General features: G+C 42.1%; 1 protein-coding gene across 1 annotated transcript in view; it reads right to left on the minus strand.

Annotated features, from left to right (window-relative positions):
• Positions 1-14909, minus strand: part of LOC120034596 (ubiquitin carboxyl-terminal hydrolase 43-like) — a 101219-nt gene that overhangs the window by 18822 nt on the left and 67488 nt on the right. The window contains exons 7-8 of the mRNA XM_038981201.1: positions 9347-9509; positions 3733-3844 (exon numbers count right to left, since the gene is read on the minus strand). Of these exons, the coding sequence (XP_038837129.1) occupies positions 3733-3844; positions 9347-9509 (275 nt within the window). The remainder of the gene's footprint in view (positions 1-3732; positions 3845-9346; positions 9510-14909) is intronic.

Below are 14909 nucleotides of genomic sequence, written 5' to 3' on the forward strand. Positions count from 1 at the left end.
CACACACCCCAGACATGAGCTGTTCACTCCCTTACCGTCCGTCAGACGGTATCAAAGCATAAGGTCTGACACCAAGAGGCTTAGAGAGGGTTTCTATTTTTTACCCCCTTTTACCCCAATTTCGATCTTGTCTCATCACTGCAACTCCCCAACGGGCTCGGGAGGTGAAGGTCGAGTCATGCGTCCTCCGAAACATGACCCGCCAAACCGTGCTTCTTAACACCTGCCCACTTAACCTCTCACACACACACACACACACACACACACACACACACACACACACACACACACACACACACACACACACACACACACACACACACACACACACACACACACACATCCCAATTGCTGCTATCAGACTCTCATTTACTATTGCTAATACTGCACAATTTCAACACTTCCCCCCTAATCCCCCCTTTCTCTGATACATGTGTAAATATTGGACTATAACTTGTGCTTTCCTGTATTATACTTATTCTAAAATGTTTATTCTATTTTCCTGAGCCAATTACTTTTTGTTCTTATTGTTATCTTTTATTATTTCTTATTGTTGTTGTATTGTCCAGAAGGAACCTGCAAGTAAGCATTTTGTTGTTACCATGTGTATCCTGTACATATGACCAATAAAACTTGAAACTTGAGGGAACGGGAAAATGGATGTCCTTAAATGGATTGCCAAAAGGGGGAGCCACTACTCCTCTTGATGCATTTGGATTGACATTATATTATGAACAAAATTGAAACGATGAAAACAGACAAATCTTTGCAAAGGTATACAGAATGACAATACTAATGAGGAATTATATGTAGAAAGCTGCTATGGGACTGTACATTAGGATGCCGTGTGGGCATACAGCTTGACACCGACCTGTCATGGGATAACCTAGAATAAAGATGCTAGATCTAAATTCTAGGACGTCGGGGGAATAACCAGACCTCATAAAGGAATCTGTGAGGCCTGCAGTTTGTCTAAATACCCTAGAGAGTCTTGAAGAGGGGTTTTTCTATATTTGTGCTCAACCTGAGATAGCGAACACAGAACACATTAAGTGCTCTTATGACTGCTCCAACTGAAATGCCAGAATGGTTTAAAATGGAAGAAGAATGGATTTCCCATTGGGTCATACTGTCCTCTATAAATGCATGTGTAAAGCAGCTACATATTTGAGGTCCTAGTGTTTATCGCATTACCCTCTGGCAGCTTTCCATGCCGTCTCTGGGATGTTTTTTGTGAACGCATTCACTTAGAATACCTCAACCTTCCCAAAGTCTTCAAAGTGAATTACCTGTCAAAAGCTTGAAACGAAAGATGACAAAAGTGGACCTGAAATTAGTTTTCCTCTCATCTAGTACTTAGCCACTTTGTTTAAGCCCTGTTTTCTGCTTAGCATGATAGACTTGTGTCTACATGCAAAGACCACCCATGCCACACACAGATACAGTATATACCCGTGTGTGTGTGCATCCCACCCACTGCGGGCTGCCATCTAAGAATGTGTGAAAAGCACTGGTGTGTGTGAAGCAGAAAGAGGCTCAGCTCAGGTGTGTGTGTGTGTATGTGCGTGTGTGACAGGTGTGTGAGAAGGTATGAGTAAGTGAGAGGGAAAATGAACAAATAAGCACCTAGGATTGGTCTGGCTCTGAGTAATGTCATACCCTGTCAGAATGACTGCTGGGTAGATAGGAAGAAAAACACAGCTAAAACTCAACAGCACGCAACACTACACCTCTGAGCTTCTACCTGTCTCAGCCAGAACACTGCATGAGGCAAGAGGAGACCAAACAATACTGGATTAGACACGAGAGTTGTTATAGTAGCACATGCATTCCAAGAGAAAATCATTGCTTTCAGTTTCTTTCATTCTTAAATTTACCTGGGTTAATTACTGCTTGTGTTAAGAGAACATTATGATTTGGTAGATAGCAACACTATTTACACGTGAGAATAATGTTCTAATGCTTTCCCATTACAATCTAAGCACTGACAGATTTCTGCTTAATCCCTCACATATTACCATAACATCATCTGTCTGTGACTGTGTAACATGGTCTGTCTCTGTGTGACAAATATCCATTCTCCATTCCACATCTACAAATCTACTCATCTCCCGTATTGCATCTTCAATTAAATCTCATCAGTTCCCCATCCTCACAGAGTGTGTCACTGTGAGGACATCATGTAGTGTCATGAATTACAGCTGTGAGTCTGAGCCACAGCCTGCTCAAGGAGGGGTGCTGTTATTCTCTAATTATACACAGTCACCAGCACCATGTCATCTGAATGGTTAGCGTAGCATACGTAGCATGTCACCCTGTCTGCTCTAGTGAGCAGCTCCATGCTGACTGAGATGTCAGGCAACGGAGAGGCAACATCAGGATCCAATCAGGCAGACTGACTGGCTTACTGCCACTGCTGCTATTGGACTCCATTGCTGTGGTCTAAAATTAGATAAGGGTAGAAAATCCACTTTTGAAAGTAAGTGATTGCTGCCATAAACCACAGGTTGACGCGTATCTGTCCTTTCAAGCTCTAGAGAATTGTATTTTTTGGGCAAAACATCCATTTGGAGTGTCTCTCTCTTGGCTGAGGTAGGCTCCTTACACTGATTTTGTAAGCTAGGCTTTAATTAAATAGCCAACTGGAGGTTTAAAAAAGGACAGGATAAATCCAATACAGAGAATTACTGAGAGTTTAACACTCTCACTCTTCCTTCATGGCATCTCTGTCTCTTCTCTCTTCACGGAGTGCTAACCTGTCATTTTCTTTTCTCCCTAAAACATCAGGACCCTTTAACAAACAGACAGACAGACAGACATGTAGTCTGGTGGCCATGCAGCCACCTGACAGAGTCAGACACTAACTGGAAAGCTGTTTGGCGACATGATTAACATCATGCTATGCTGCGCTGAACCGCAATCAGAGGTCACACAGCTGGGCGTATCTAAGCAGACTGTTTTGTTTGCATTTGTATCATTACATGTTTGTCCGATGTTCTGCAGTTGTCCCAACAAAGGTGGAGACAGTGCAAACAAGCCACTTGGTTTGGATCTTCCAGCAAGACAATAACCCCAAGCACACATCAAAATCCACAAAGAAATGAATTGGCCACAAAATCAATATTTTGTAATGGCCATCTCAGTCTCCAGACTTGAAACCCATTGAAAACCTGTGGTTTGAATTCAAGAGGGCAGTCCATAAGCACAGACAAAGGTTATTAAGGATCCAAATGGATTCTGTATGGAGGAATGGTCTAAGATCCCTCCCAATGTGTTCTCCAACTCATAGAAGGCTCAGTGCCGTTATCCTCGCAAGGTGAGGAATTGAAAGGTATTGAAAACAGGGGTGTCAAAAATGTTGATGCCTAACTTTTTGAGAGAAAAAAATATTACTTGTTAGACAAAATCAATTGTTTTCTGAGCAATTGTATTAGTATAATATAATAAAAAAATGTAGCATACAATATAGCTCAGTATTTGAATTATGGATTTTATACAGTAATTTCTGCTCATCTTTATCAATAATTTCGAACCTGACTGTATATGCACATACCGTAAGGTAGTTTTGGTTAGGTGTTTTTTTATACTCAAGAGGTAGCCCATACTGCACTCGAAGACAAGGCATAGAGAGATATGACAGGCAGAAAACACACTAGCACAGGGTTAGAGGTTAGGGTTGGAGAGTCGCTGAGCCATTAACTGTGTGTAAGCTATTGTCTTCCAGTGTTGTACCTGGGCCTGTGCTCCGTTGATCATCAGGTAGTAGAGCTTGCTGAGGATGCTCTGCTGCAGCTGGTCCCAGGAGATGGAGCGGTCCTCCCTCATCAGGAACGGAGGTCCAAACCTGAGGAGCAGATGGGAACACATGATGACCATTCAGTCAGAAGAGAGAGGATCTTAGACAGTTATCAATGGGATACGTGAAGTGAACTGATCAAAAAACTTAATTTCATTGATGAGCATGTTTGTGGTCAACTAACATTTCATTGACCCAAATGACTGTTTAATCAATGTACAGTGAGTGAAAGAGTAGAGTACACATCCTGCATTCACTTCTCACAATGTCATATAGGCAGAACCACACTAGCCCTGCTTAGGTCGCTGGTTTCTTTCTAGTCTTCAGGCCCCCTTCACATATCGTCACGGATGACGCTCAACCTACATAATCACCATTATACCAGAGCTCTCATTACAGTGTATCTATATGAGACACACAGAGATAATTACACATTATAACAATAGCATAGGCATGGCCCTGCATCAGAACTGAAGGATCACATGATGCTTTCATTAAACGGCACCTCAGATTGAGACCATGTCTCTGTCATAAACTCCTCATCTCTAACTGGGAGCGGCTGAGGCTCACACACATAATTGAGAGATTCGTCACAGGGTTAATCAAGTTGCATCTCAATGATCTATCAAATTAAGATTAAATATTTTCCTCAGTGTACGTTGATCTTGCAGGTAACACGACCCAGAGCTGAATATTTTGTGAATATTTTGCAAATATTTCTCTGGCCTTCACTACACGATTTTGCTTGATTAGGTCAACGTGAAAGTGCACGAACCATATCAAAATGTATTTCTCATCTGAGTCTTAAAGTAAAATATTGATTCTGTTCCCATTAACTCATGGAAACCATGTAGATACTCAAGGTACATTAAGTTGGATTATCGCTAACACTGTTCAACATTGTTACCATTAATGTCATTGTCCTCCATTCAACATACTGTACTTTCCACAGATTGTTGTGTAATTGCAGACCCACATTCCATGGTCACTATGAGCAACAGCTGCAACAACCAGGACAAAAAGCCTTTCATTTTCTGTGCTTTGAGGTGTTTGTTCCTTTATTTTCAGGACTTGGTATGCTGTTCAGATCATCGGCCCATAGTCTTGTCAAGCCCTCTCTCTATGGCAGGCCCTGGTACACAGTACTACCCCTCTCTCTTCACCTGAGAATGATGGAAGATTGGAAGTATGTCAAATTGGCTTACAGACGTGTCCATGTTCATCCCACAATGATCCCCACACAGTCTGTGGTGCCTCCGAGGCACCGTTTTAGCAGTAGCGTTGTAAAGTCTTGAGCTACTACAGCAGTCTTGTGAGTTGTCTCTGAAGCAATGTTGTGCTTTATTTGTCTTAGTGTGCACAGAGAAAACAGCAAGAAACAAATTGTCCACTGAGCTGCTGGTGGGCATCACTCAGACTGATGGATTTAAGATGTGAGTGTTGATCGTCAGATGATCGCTCTGATAGTTTTGTGTGGGATCATCCATCTAGAACAAAGGCAGCTGTGAGGACTAGTGCATGGCCAAGCCTGCCAACATCATAACCAAGGCAGCAGAATGGAGTGTAGCTGGGGTAGTGGTGCGATAACAATCCAAAGACATACTACAGAAATACACAGAATTAGCTCCATTGAGACAGACTTTTTCAGAGGACAATTTCACAAATATTTTCTGAAGAAATGAATCGTCATGATAACTAACCCCTGATTAACTAAGAGTATCACACACAGCTTTAAGAGGGTGCATGAATGATAAAGACTATACAGGTCAAAATGGAATAATTTGGGTTCATCTCAGGGCAAGAGCCTAAAAGACCCCAACCAGCTAGCACATAATGTTCTGAGAACGATATGTTTCTTAGAGCTTGGTGAGAGCATGCTTGTCCTATGGTTATTTTGTATACAACCTTCCCACAACTTTCTGGGAATGGTACAGGATAGTTGCTTGGCTTTGGAACATTCTCAGCACATTTAAGGAACTTGACTAAACTTAATCTTCTTGGTATTTCATTACTTTAACAGAAAGTTTCCTAAAAGTTCAAACATGTTTACATTTAATTTCAATTTTGGTAATGTTCTACTGTAGGAACATTGTCCAACTGGTTTGACATTGGGAATATTCTCAAATAGTTCAGAGAACATAAAAAATGTAAAAAATACTTCAGCATAACGTTTCATCATGGTTCTATCTAAAGTCATGTTCTCTAATTGTTCCAAGAATGTTAAGAAACAATGTTCTTCTGTGGGAATTTCAGTAGTTTAGAATAACGTTTCCTTCAGGTTTCATCATGGTTCTATTTAAAGTCATGTTTTCACATTTTTCAGAGGGAGTCTTACAAAAACTTTCCATAAAAACCACAGAAAACTTTAGTAACATTTAGAGAACTTTCTAAGAATGTTATTTAAAAACATATACATTCTGTTCTCAGCATTAACAAAACTCTATCCTCTATCTTGTTAATAAGTATGTTCAGGTGCGTTGGCCGCGCCCACTAATTGGCCACACCTGATCATAATGAGTGCTTGTTTCATATGAAATGGGGTATGTTTGAATAGACTAAAATGAACAACTTTTATTTTGTATGTGTAAAAAAACATGGCATGCTAGCTCAATCCTGGTGGCGCAGTGGACTAATTCCATGGATAGAGAAAAGAAGATTATATACTGGACAAAAATATAAACGCAACATGTAAAATGTTGGTCCCATGTTTCATGAGCTGAAATAAAAGATCCCAGAATTTTTGCATACGGACAAAAAGTTTATTTCTCTCAAATTTTGTGAACACATTTGTTTACATCCCTGTTAGTGAACATTTCTCATTTTCTAAAATAATCCATTCACCTGACAGGTGTGGCATATCAAGAAGCTGATTAAACAACATGATCATTACACAGCTGCACCTTGTGCTGGGGACAATTAAAGGCCACTCTAAAATGCACAATTATGTCACACAACACAATGCCACAGATGTCTCAAGCTTTGAGGGAGTGTGCAATTAGCATGCTGACTGCAGGTATGTACACCAGAGTTTTTGCCAGAGAATTGAATGTTAATTTCTCTACCATAAGATGCCTCCAACGTCGTTTTAGAGAATTTGACAGTATGTCCAACCAGCCTCACAACCGCAGACCACGTGTAACCACGCCAGACCAGGACCTCCACATCCAGCTTCTTCACCTGTGGGATTGTCTGAGAACAGCCACCCGGACAGCTGATAAAACTGAGGAGTATTTCTAAAAGTTTGAAAGGAAGTTATTCAAAAACCTCAAAATAACATATAATTTCTGTTCTCAGAGCATTAATAAAATCTCCCAGGAAAACTTTCAAGGAACCAGAGTAAAACATTTTCAGAACCTCCCTGCAACCTAAAAATAAATGTTCCCAGAACAGGCGAAATGTTCCCTTCTGTTCTCGGTACATTGAAAAAACATTCCTTTTACCAGTCACAAAACGTATGGCTTCGTTCCCACAACCATTGTGAAACCAAAAACATACGTTCACTAACCCACAACTTCCAAGGAACCACATTTTGTAGCTGCGCAGTCTTTGGAATAAATTGCAAAAATAATGCAGAGCTCATATCTCTTAATAATAATTTCACGCTTATGGCAGAGTCAGATTTATTTTCATCTGTCAGACCAAAACAAATGAGAAAGTTATTTGATCCAAAAAACATCTGACACTTGTGATAAGATTATCCAATGGAGACTATGAAATGTGTCAGAATTCCCACTGATCCGCATCGCATCTCTCTCCTCAGCAGGCAGTTTGTCTGCATGGAAATAAGACTCAGCATCTATATGGGTCACATTATGATTTGTTTGTCCTGTTCCACACTGTGCATAATGATGGGATCACTAGGAAAGAAACATCTAAGCAAATGCAAAATACATAAAATCAATATGGGTGAGGTGGCCTGCTACAAACAGGACTGGATTTCAGACTATAATGTCCAGCAATCTGGCTTTGAACGATCTCAGCGAGGAACTCACATCTAAAGCATGCCGTGTCCAGAGATGATATGGATTAGACAGCAACTCTTTGCTGTCTAACATTCTCAACTGCAGATATACTTTTGAGGAGATGGGAAACGCTGCACATGCTATGTCTATGGTACAGGCCGGGTGCATTCTGGGCGATCTGGGACAAGGACCGCTGTCCTTCAAGGAGTGAATGGGAGTAAATTGGGCGCTAGCTCAAAAACCAACACTAGCACTAATTTCGTCAACAAGAAGTACAACATTACAAATATTTACGAGATGTGAGATAACTACGTTGCTACCTGTAATATCGTATAGCTTTGGAATCGTGACATTACGTACTTTAGATGAAAATAGGCACATTTCTCGACATGTACACTGACTTTGAGAAGGGATTGCGTGACGATTAGTTTAGCAACCGTGTGACACAGCAGACAACGTGAACGCGAATGGTCGACAGTCTGCTGGGTGGGGCGTTATACGTTCCTTCATATCTCTGGCAACGGCACCATGCAATGCACCTTGGATTAAAGAGGCAGACAAACAGGAAAAATGGGCTAGACCCTCTGTTAAATAAAACATTTCTCGAGGTAGGAATATTGCAAAAATAAAACAAATGGCTCATTTAAGAGAAGACATCCTCCCGTGTTATGACATCGGCCAGTATTGAAATCTAACATGTATGATAGACGTTTTCACGATCTAAAAGACCTATTCCAGTGTAGTGAGAGTGACTTTACCACAGTGCTACGTCATACCGGACGGATTTCTGCCTGCTTGAACGCCAATAACTCAGATACACATGAAAGGACCCAGGGAATTGATAGAACATCACTCAGGGATGCACAAAAACAATATAACATTCAAAATGGGTGAACCTTTCCTTTAAATTGAGGTTTTACACACGTTTTTATGTTTACAACTCTGGTTGAAATGAGATGAAAACAGTACTGGTTGATTACTTTTTTCAAATCCAATGTATTTTCCAAGTTGAGTCCACATCACAATACGTTGACAAATTACGTTGAAACAATGTTGATTGGTTGTGAAGTTTGACTTCTGACACCAGTGTGTGGTGCCCAGTGGGAGGGTTAATCAGCAATGTTGAAGCATGGTAGAATGTTGAGAGACACTAAGCCTTCTGGATGGGATTGGATTTCTCATGTCCGACTCTGTGAGGTCTCCTGAGCGAGTATTGATCCCTCCACTGCTGTCGGGCTGGATGTCTGATGGATTACTCTATCGTGTCAGATGTCAAACTTCACAACCATTCAGTTGGAGACTCGCCTCTCAATTAGATTGACAAGAAACTCTTAGAGGCTGTGGCTCATTCAACTGTCACATGAGATAGTAGAGGCCTTTCTGTGCTGCATATTTCCCCATCGACATTAAAGTCGTGAGATGTTTTCCTGCTGGCCCAAAGTCGAATGAAAAGCCTACAATTAGAAATGACTCATGACCTTATGTTGTAACTGTAACTTTCTCTTTCACTTCTGAGTGACAGTATGAAGAGGTGAACAACACCAACCGCCCCTTAGACATCAGAGTGTGTTTGAAACAGTCACCTAACCTGACAGCCTGCTGGGCATTCCAGGCGGCGTTGCACACCAGCAACAGGATCTTCACCGGCACACCATGGTTCAGGAACTCTGATGACAAAGTTCCGGATGGAGGTAACCTTTGACCTTCGGGCCCGGAGGAGTACGGCGAGGACGGCAGGCTGTGGTGGTACCCTGCAGGAGAGGAGGAAAGAGGGAGGAGACGAGGGGGGGGGTGGGGAAGTGAAGGAAAGTTAAATATAAGACTTGGCGAGACATTCTATTTGGGGAGGAAGGGAGAACAGATGGAGCAGGCGCTGCAGACTCTCCCAGCAGGAGGTCTTATCTGATGCAGCTTTTCACTCCTGGTGGGTGCCAGCACTTCTCACCAGCTAACTTCTCTTCCCTCACACTGTGGAGTGTGACTGAGCAAAAGCCTGCTGAAATTACAGCACTCACAGACGTGACATTAGCAGATGCTGTGTTACCAACCTACTAACCTCATCCCCACGCACAGCGCATATAAGCCTGGGATATCAACCACTCAAAGTTGGCTTTAGTGAGTGACCATAGAATTATATGCAAGTGATTCTATGGCAAAGTATTTGTCATCATCTCATTTTAGCGAATCACATGTGCTTGTGGTGTGGTGTGCTTGTGGTGCTCTGTGCTTGTGATGTACTAGCGTAAGGGGGAGGGTTAGGGGGAAGGTGTTGTGGGAGATGATTGGTTGGTAGATTAGTTAGATTAAGCCAATGCCTATGTGCCAGGAGTTTCTCCCAGCTCTATGTTTTGGCCAAGTTTGACGCGCTGGTCCACCAGACTCTACGCACATTTGTGCAGGAGAGTCTGGGAACGAGATTACCAACCTAGACAATGCCAACCCATCAGGTGGCACTGGCTCCCCAAAACACTTGGTGATAAATCACATGGTAAATAGGACTGTAGACAGAAACGAGCAGCTATTGATTGGCCCGGCGACAGTGTTCTCCCAAAACCACAGCGTTGTATTAAACACCGCTGTTTACACCCATCCAGTTCACAATTAATCATCGCCAACGGTGAATGTCACGCTTGAAGGCCCCAAAGCCGCCAAGATCCTGAGTGTGCAAATATCCCACCATTCAATCCAGCCACACCACAGGTCTAATACCAGGATATAGGAGAGTGAAGGAATGCATGGAAACAAAGACCTATTCAATATCAATCAGACACTTCATGTAAACAGCTCTGATATGATATGATAGAGCCCTGACCCGAGAGTGAACATAATGAGGAAAAGTATTACTGCCCTTCATTTATTCATGTTCAACTAATGAAGCAGCTGATCAAACCCTCTTCAATCATGTTCTGCAATTTACATAAGCGTTGACCTCTGATCACTGTGAGGATGATTTATGTAAAGAATCCCTTCTTTAATGACTGGTGAAACGTTCAGAATTCAGCAGTAAAATGCAGAGGTCACCTCATGGACTGTCCCCACGTGATTGATGCTGGGAGGAGGTCTCTCATCAGTCATTAAATCAAAGTGTATTTCTTTATGTTTGGGCATCACAAATTTATTGTTTCAAGACATCTCCCCCAAGGTATTTTCACTGGTCTTTAAATTACAACCAGTTTCCTACCTTTAGGTTGATGTCAGCTTTTCAGAATGACGGATGGAGTGTCAAAAAAGCCCACGGCAGATTCCTGTAGATACACAGAAACTTAAACTTGTACACACACGCATGCACACAAATGTAATTTAATATGCCTGTTGATTGTAGTCTCCTGTCATGAGTGATATGACTCTGTATAAGATCATGGAATAGTTGTGTATTCACTCTCCTGTAGTCTAGGGTTACGTCTGAGAAACATTTACATTTTCAATTCCCTGACAGATGTGAAGGACAGGATGAGCCAGCCTGAACACTGTGAAAGCCAGTAATTAAACACCTCTGCCCCCAAAGAGATCCACTTCAATGACTGGATTAGCAGGGTCAGGTATTGACTGGTTCCGAGAAAGCCGTGAAGCCCTATAGCGAAGACAGACACCAAACTGACCACATACCGAGACTGAGACAGTGATTACTAGGGTGGTGGCGGTCATGAAATTGTGTCAGTCGGTGATTGTCAAGCAAATAACTGCCGGTCTCACGGAAATTGACCGTTAATTAACATAAACACATTCAGCATCTCCTGGCTTCCACGCATAGCCTAAAAGCCACTGATGCAGACCTTTGGAACATCTATATTTTAAAAAGTCTAATAAATCCATAGCCTACACCATCACAATAAATCCATTATGTATTTTAGACAGGTCTAAAGAAACAGGATATTAAGAAAATGTAGTCTATTTCAGAAGAACAGAATAGCATACTCTTTGTCCTTATGTTAGGTCCTGATCAGGCTATGCCATATGGCTGTGGGCTACACTAGTTCATTTAGCAGACAAGATTCACTTAGAATTTCGTGGCATTATTTTATAGTATGAATAAAATCGAAAATATATTTTCTCTAAAGGATTTTTGAGGGAGTGCGCACATCCGGCTATTCTGTGTTGAGCGGTTAACAAAGAAACAGGTCCTCCTATATGCTTAATTTAGAGTTATTTATGCAACTTTAGTTGTGATCAAAACATATAGAACAATTGTATTTTTAATACAAGGCTGCATGATGCCACTAATGATGATTTGAAAAAAGTCACATGAAAGGCATGAGCTCTGCTTTGTCATTTGCGCAGGCTATGCACATTTAATCAAATCAAATGTTATTAGTCACATGCACCGAATACAACAGGTGTAGACCTAACAGTGAAATGTTTACTTACGAGCCCCTAACCAAAAATGCAGTTTAAAAAAATACAGATAAGAATAAGAAATAAAAGTAATTAAAGAACAGCAGTAAAATAACAATAGCGAGACTATATACAGGGGGTACCGGTAGATGATAACAACAGACAGTAGCAGTGGTGTAAAAGAGGGGGGGGCAATGCAAATAGTCTGGGTAGCCATTTGATTAGATGTTCAGGAGTCTTATGGCTTGGGGGTAGAAGCTGTTTAGAAGCCTTTTGGATCTAGACTTGGAGCTCCGGTACCGCTTGCCGTGCGGTAGCAGAGAGAACAGTCTATGGCTAGGGTGGCTGGAGTCTTTGACAACTTTTAGGGCCTTCCTCTGACACAGCCTGGTATAGAGGTCCTGGATGGCAGGAAGCTTGGCCCCGGTGATGTACTGGGCCGTACGCACTACCCTCTGTAGTGCCTTGCGGTCGGAGGCGGAGCAGTTGCCATACCATGCAGTGATGCAACCCGTCAGGATGCTCTCGATGATGCAACTGTAGAACCTTTTGAGGATCTGAGGACCCATGCCAAATCTTTTCAGTCTCCTGAGGGGGAATAGGTTTTGTCGTGCCCTCTTCACGACTGTCTTGGTGTGCTTGGACCATGTTAGTTTGTTGGTGATGTGGACACCAAGGAACTTGAAGCTCTCAACCTGCTCCACTGCAGCCCCGTCAATGAGAATGGGGGTGTGCTCGGTCCTCTTTTTCCTGTAGTCCACAATCATCTCCTTTGTCTTGATCACGTTGAGGGAGAGGTTGTTGTCCTGGCACCACACGGCTAGGTCTCTGACCTCCTCCCTATAGACTGTCTCTCATTCACAATTTAAGTACTTGATAATGCCTCAAATTTCTTGGCGTCATCCCCTTTGTGTGACTATAATTCCCCTAAGAAAATCCATGTCTTTTGAGGCCAATGGCCGTTGTGCACTTGGGTTGAATATAATAATTATAATTCCCTTCTCCCGGCTGCGTGCTCCGAAACACCTCTCACTCTTATGGCTCTCTCAGATAGCTCAACTCTTATTAGCCAATGCCCGTCACGTGATCTATCACACCCTGATCTGTTTCACCAATTCACTTTGTGATTGTCTCCACCCCCCTCTAGGTGTCGCCCATCTTCCCCATTATCCCCTGTGTATTTATACCTGTGTGCTCTGTTGGTCTGTTGCCAGTTCGTCTTGTTTGTTCAAGTCAACCAGCGTTTTATGTCTCAGCTCTTTTCCGTCTCTCTTTTCTCACCCTCCTGGTTTTGACCCTTGCCTGTCCTGATTCCGAGCCCGCCTGCCTGACCACTCCGCCTGCCCCTGACCCTGCCTGCCGCCCGGTACCGTTGCCCCACCTCTGGTTTACTATCCATGCCTGCCTTGACCTGTCTATTACCTGCCGCCGTTGGTATATTAAACTATTGTTTATTCGACGTGGTCTGCGTCTGGGTCTTACCTTCATACTTGATAGTGATCTGATCTTTTTCTCAAGCTACAAGTGAAAACAGACACATCAGGGATGCAACTGTGCGTCCTTATCCAATTCCGACTCGCACATTGAAGATATTAGAAGAACTATCCATATTTACTTTTCGAGTAGGCCTAATGAACAGCAAAAGCACTAGCTTATGTCAATCTACTATCCCCCATAATACAAAAGTTGACCGATTCTATTCTGTGCGAGAAATAAATATTCCAAACATAGTCTGGGACAGTTGTGGGATGCAATAGATCCCAAATGAATACAACCACTAGCATCCAAAAACATTTTTTAAGCATTGAGGCTGACGCAACCGATCAGAACGTTTAGCTTAAAATATTGATAAATATTTAGGCTATTTCTTCACATTATAAGCGCAGTAAAGCGCACACGGCAGTAGGCTACACGCGTGAATGTTCCAAAATGCAATCAATTAGCGGGAAAACACCATTCTCAAAAGTGTGATTATGCATGTAATGCTTTTATTATAAAGGTGAATTTTTATGGTGAAAATGATCTTCCCCAAACTTGAAACTCACGCTCTGCGTGATTGTATGCCAGTTAGGCTCTACACCCCTTGTAAAGCAGATTAATGTGCTTAATTTTAAGAAGTTATTAGGCCACTTTAGTTGTGATACAAACCGTATCAAAAAATATATCCCTATGGACTAATGGACTAAGCTACACGAGACTATGACTTGAAAAAGGTTTTTTTTAAAGGCACGAGCTGTTTCTTGCCTTACTGCACAGCTGGGCATCTTTCACAAGTGATAATATATCATTCACAAGTGATAGGCTAATATTGTCACCCATCAGACTGTTCTTGATTTAATTTTGTCTTTACATATACTAAATAATATATGTGTGAGATTTGTTTTGATTTAGAATGGACCATTATCATGCACCGGTCTCGAAACAGGGGCAGGGGGAAAATGGACGTCATCTATGCACTTAAATAACGAATGGAGGGCACTTTTCCCGTAGTTAATTTTCCTGCCAGCCAGGTAGGCTACACTCCTGTTGTAAAGAGAAGAAATGTGCTTATATTAGGAAAGTTGAGAAATAAATATAGTAGGCCTAGCCTATAGAAAGCTGATGGGATCCTCCTCTTTTTAATAGAGGCCATCACTCTGTTTTAGCCTCTCATGAAGTGTTTGATTAGATTTTGGATCACATTTGCATTGATGTCAGAGTGATTAGAGGGACAATATAGTGCTGAGTACCAGGCAGCTTGTCACGCCTACTCCCCCTCCCTGGCGCCAGGCTACCCGTCTTTCCGGTCACAACTTGCAGACTTGTTTACGTGTTGCTGT

The sequence above is a fragment of the Salvelinus namaycush genome, chromosome 41 (assembly GCF_016432855.1).
Source record: "Salvelinus namaycush isolate Seneca chromosome 41, SaNama_1.0, whole genome shotgun sequence".
In the NCBI taxonomy this organism is placed as follows: domain Eukaryota; kingdom Metazoa; phylum Chordata; class Actinopteri; order Salmoniformes; family Salmonidae; genus Salvelinus; species Salvelinus namaycush.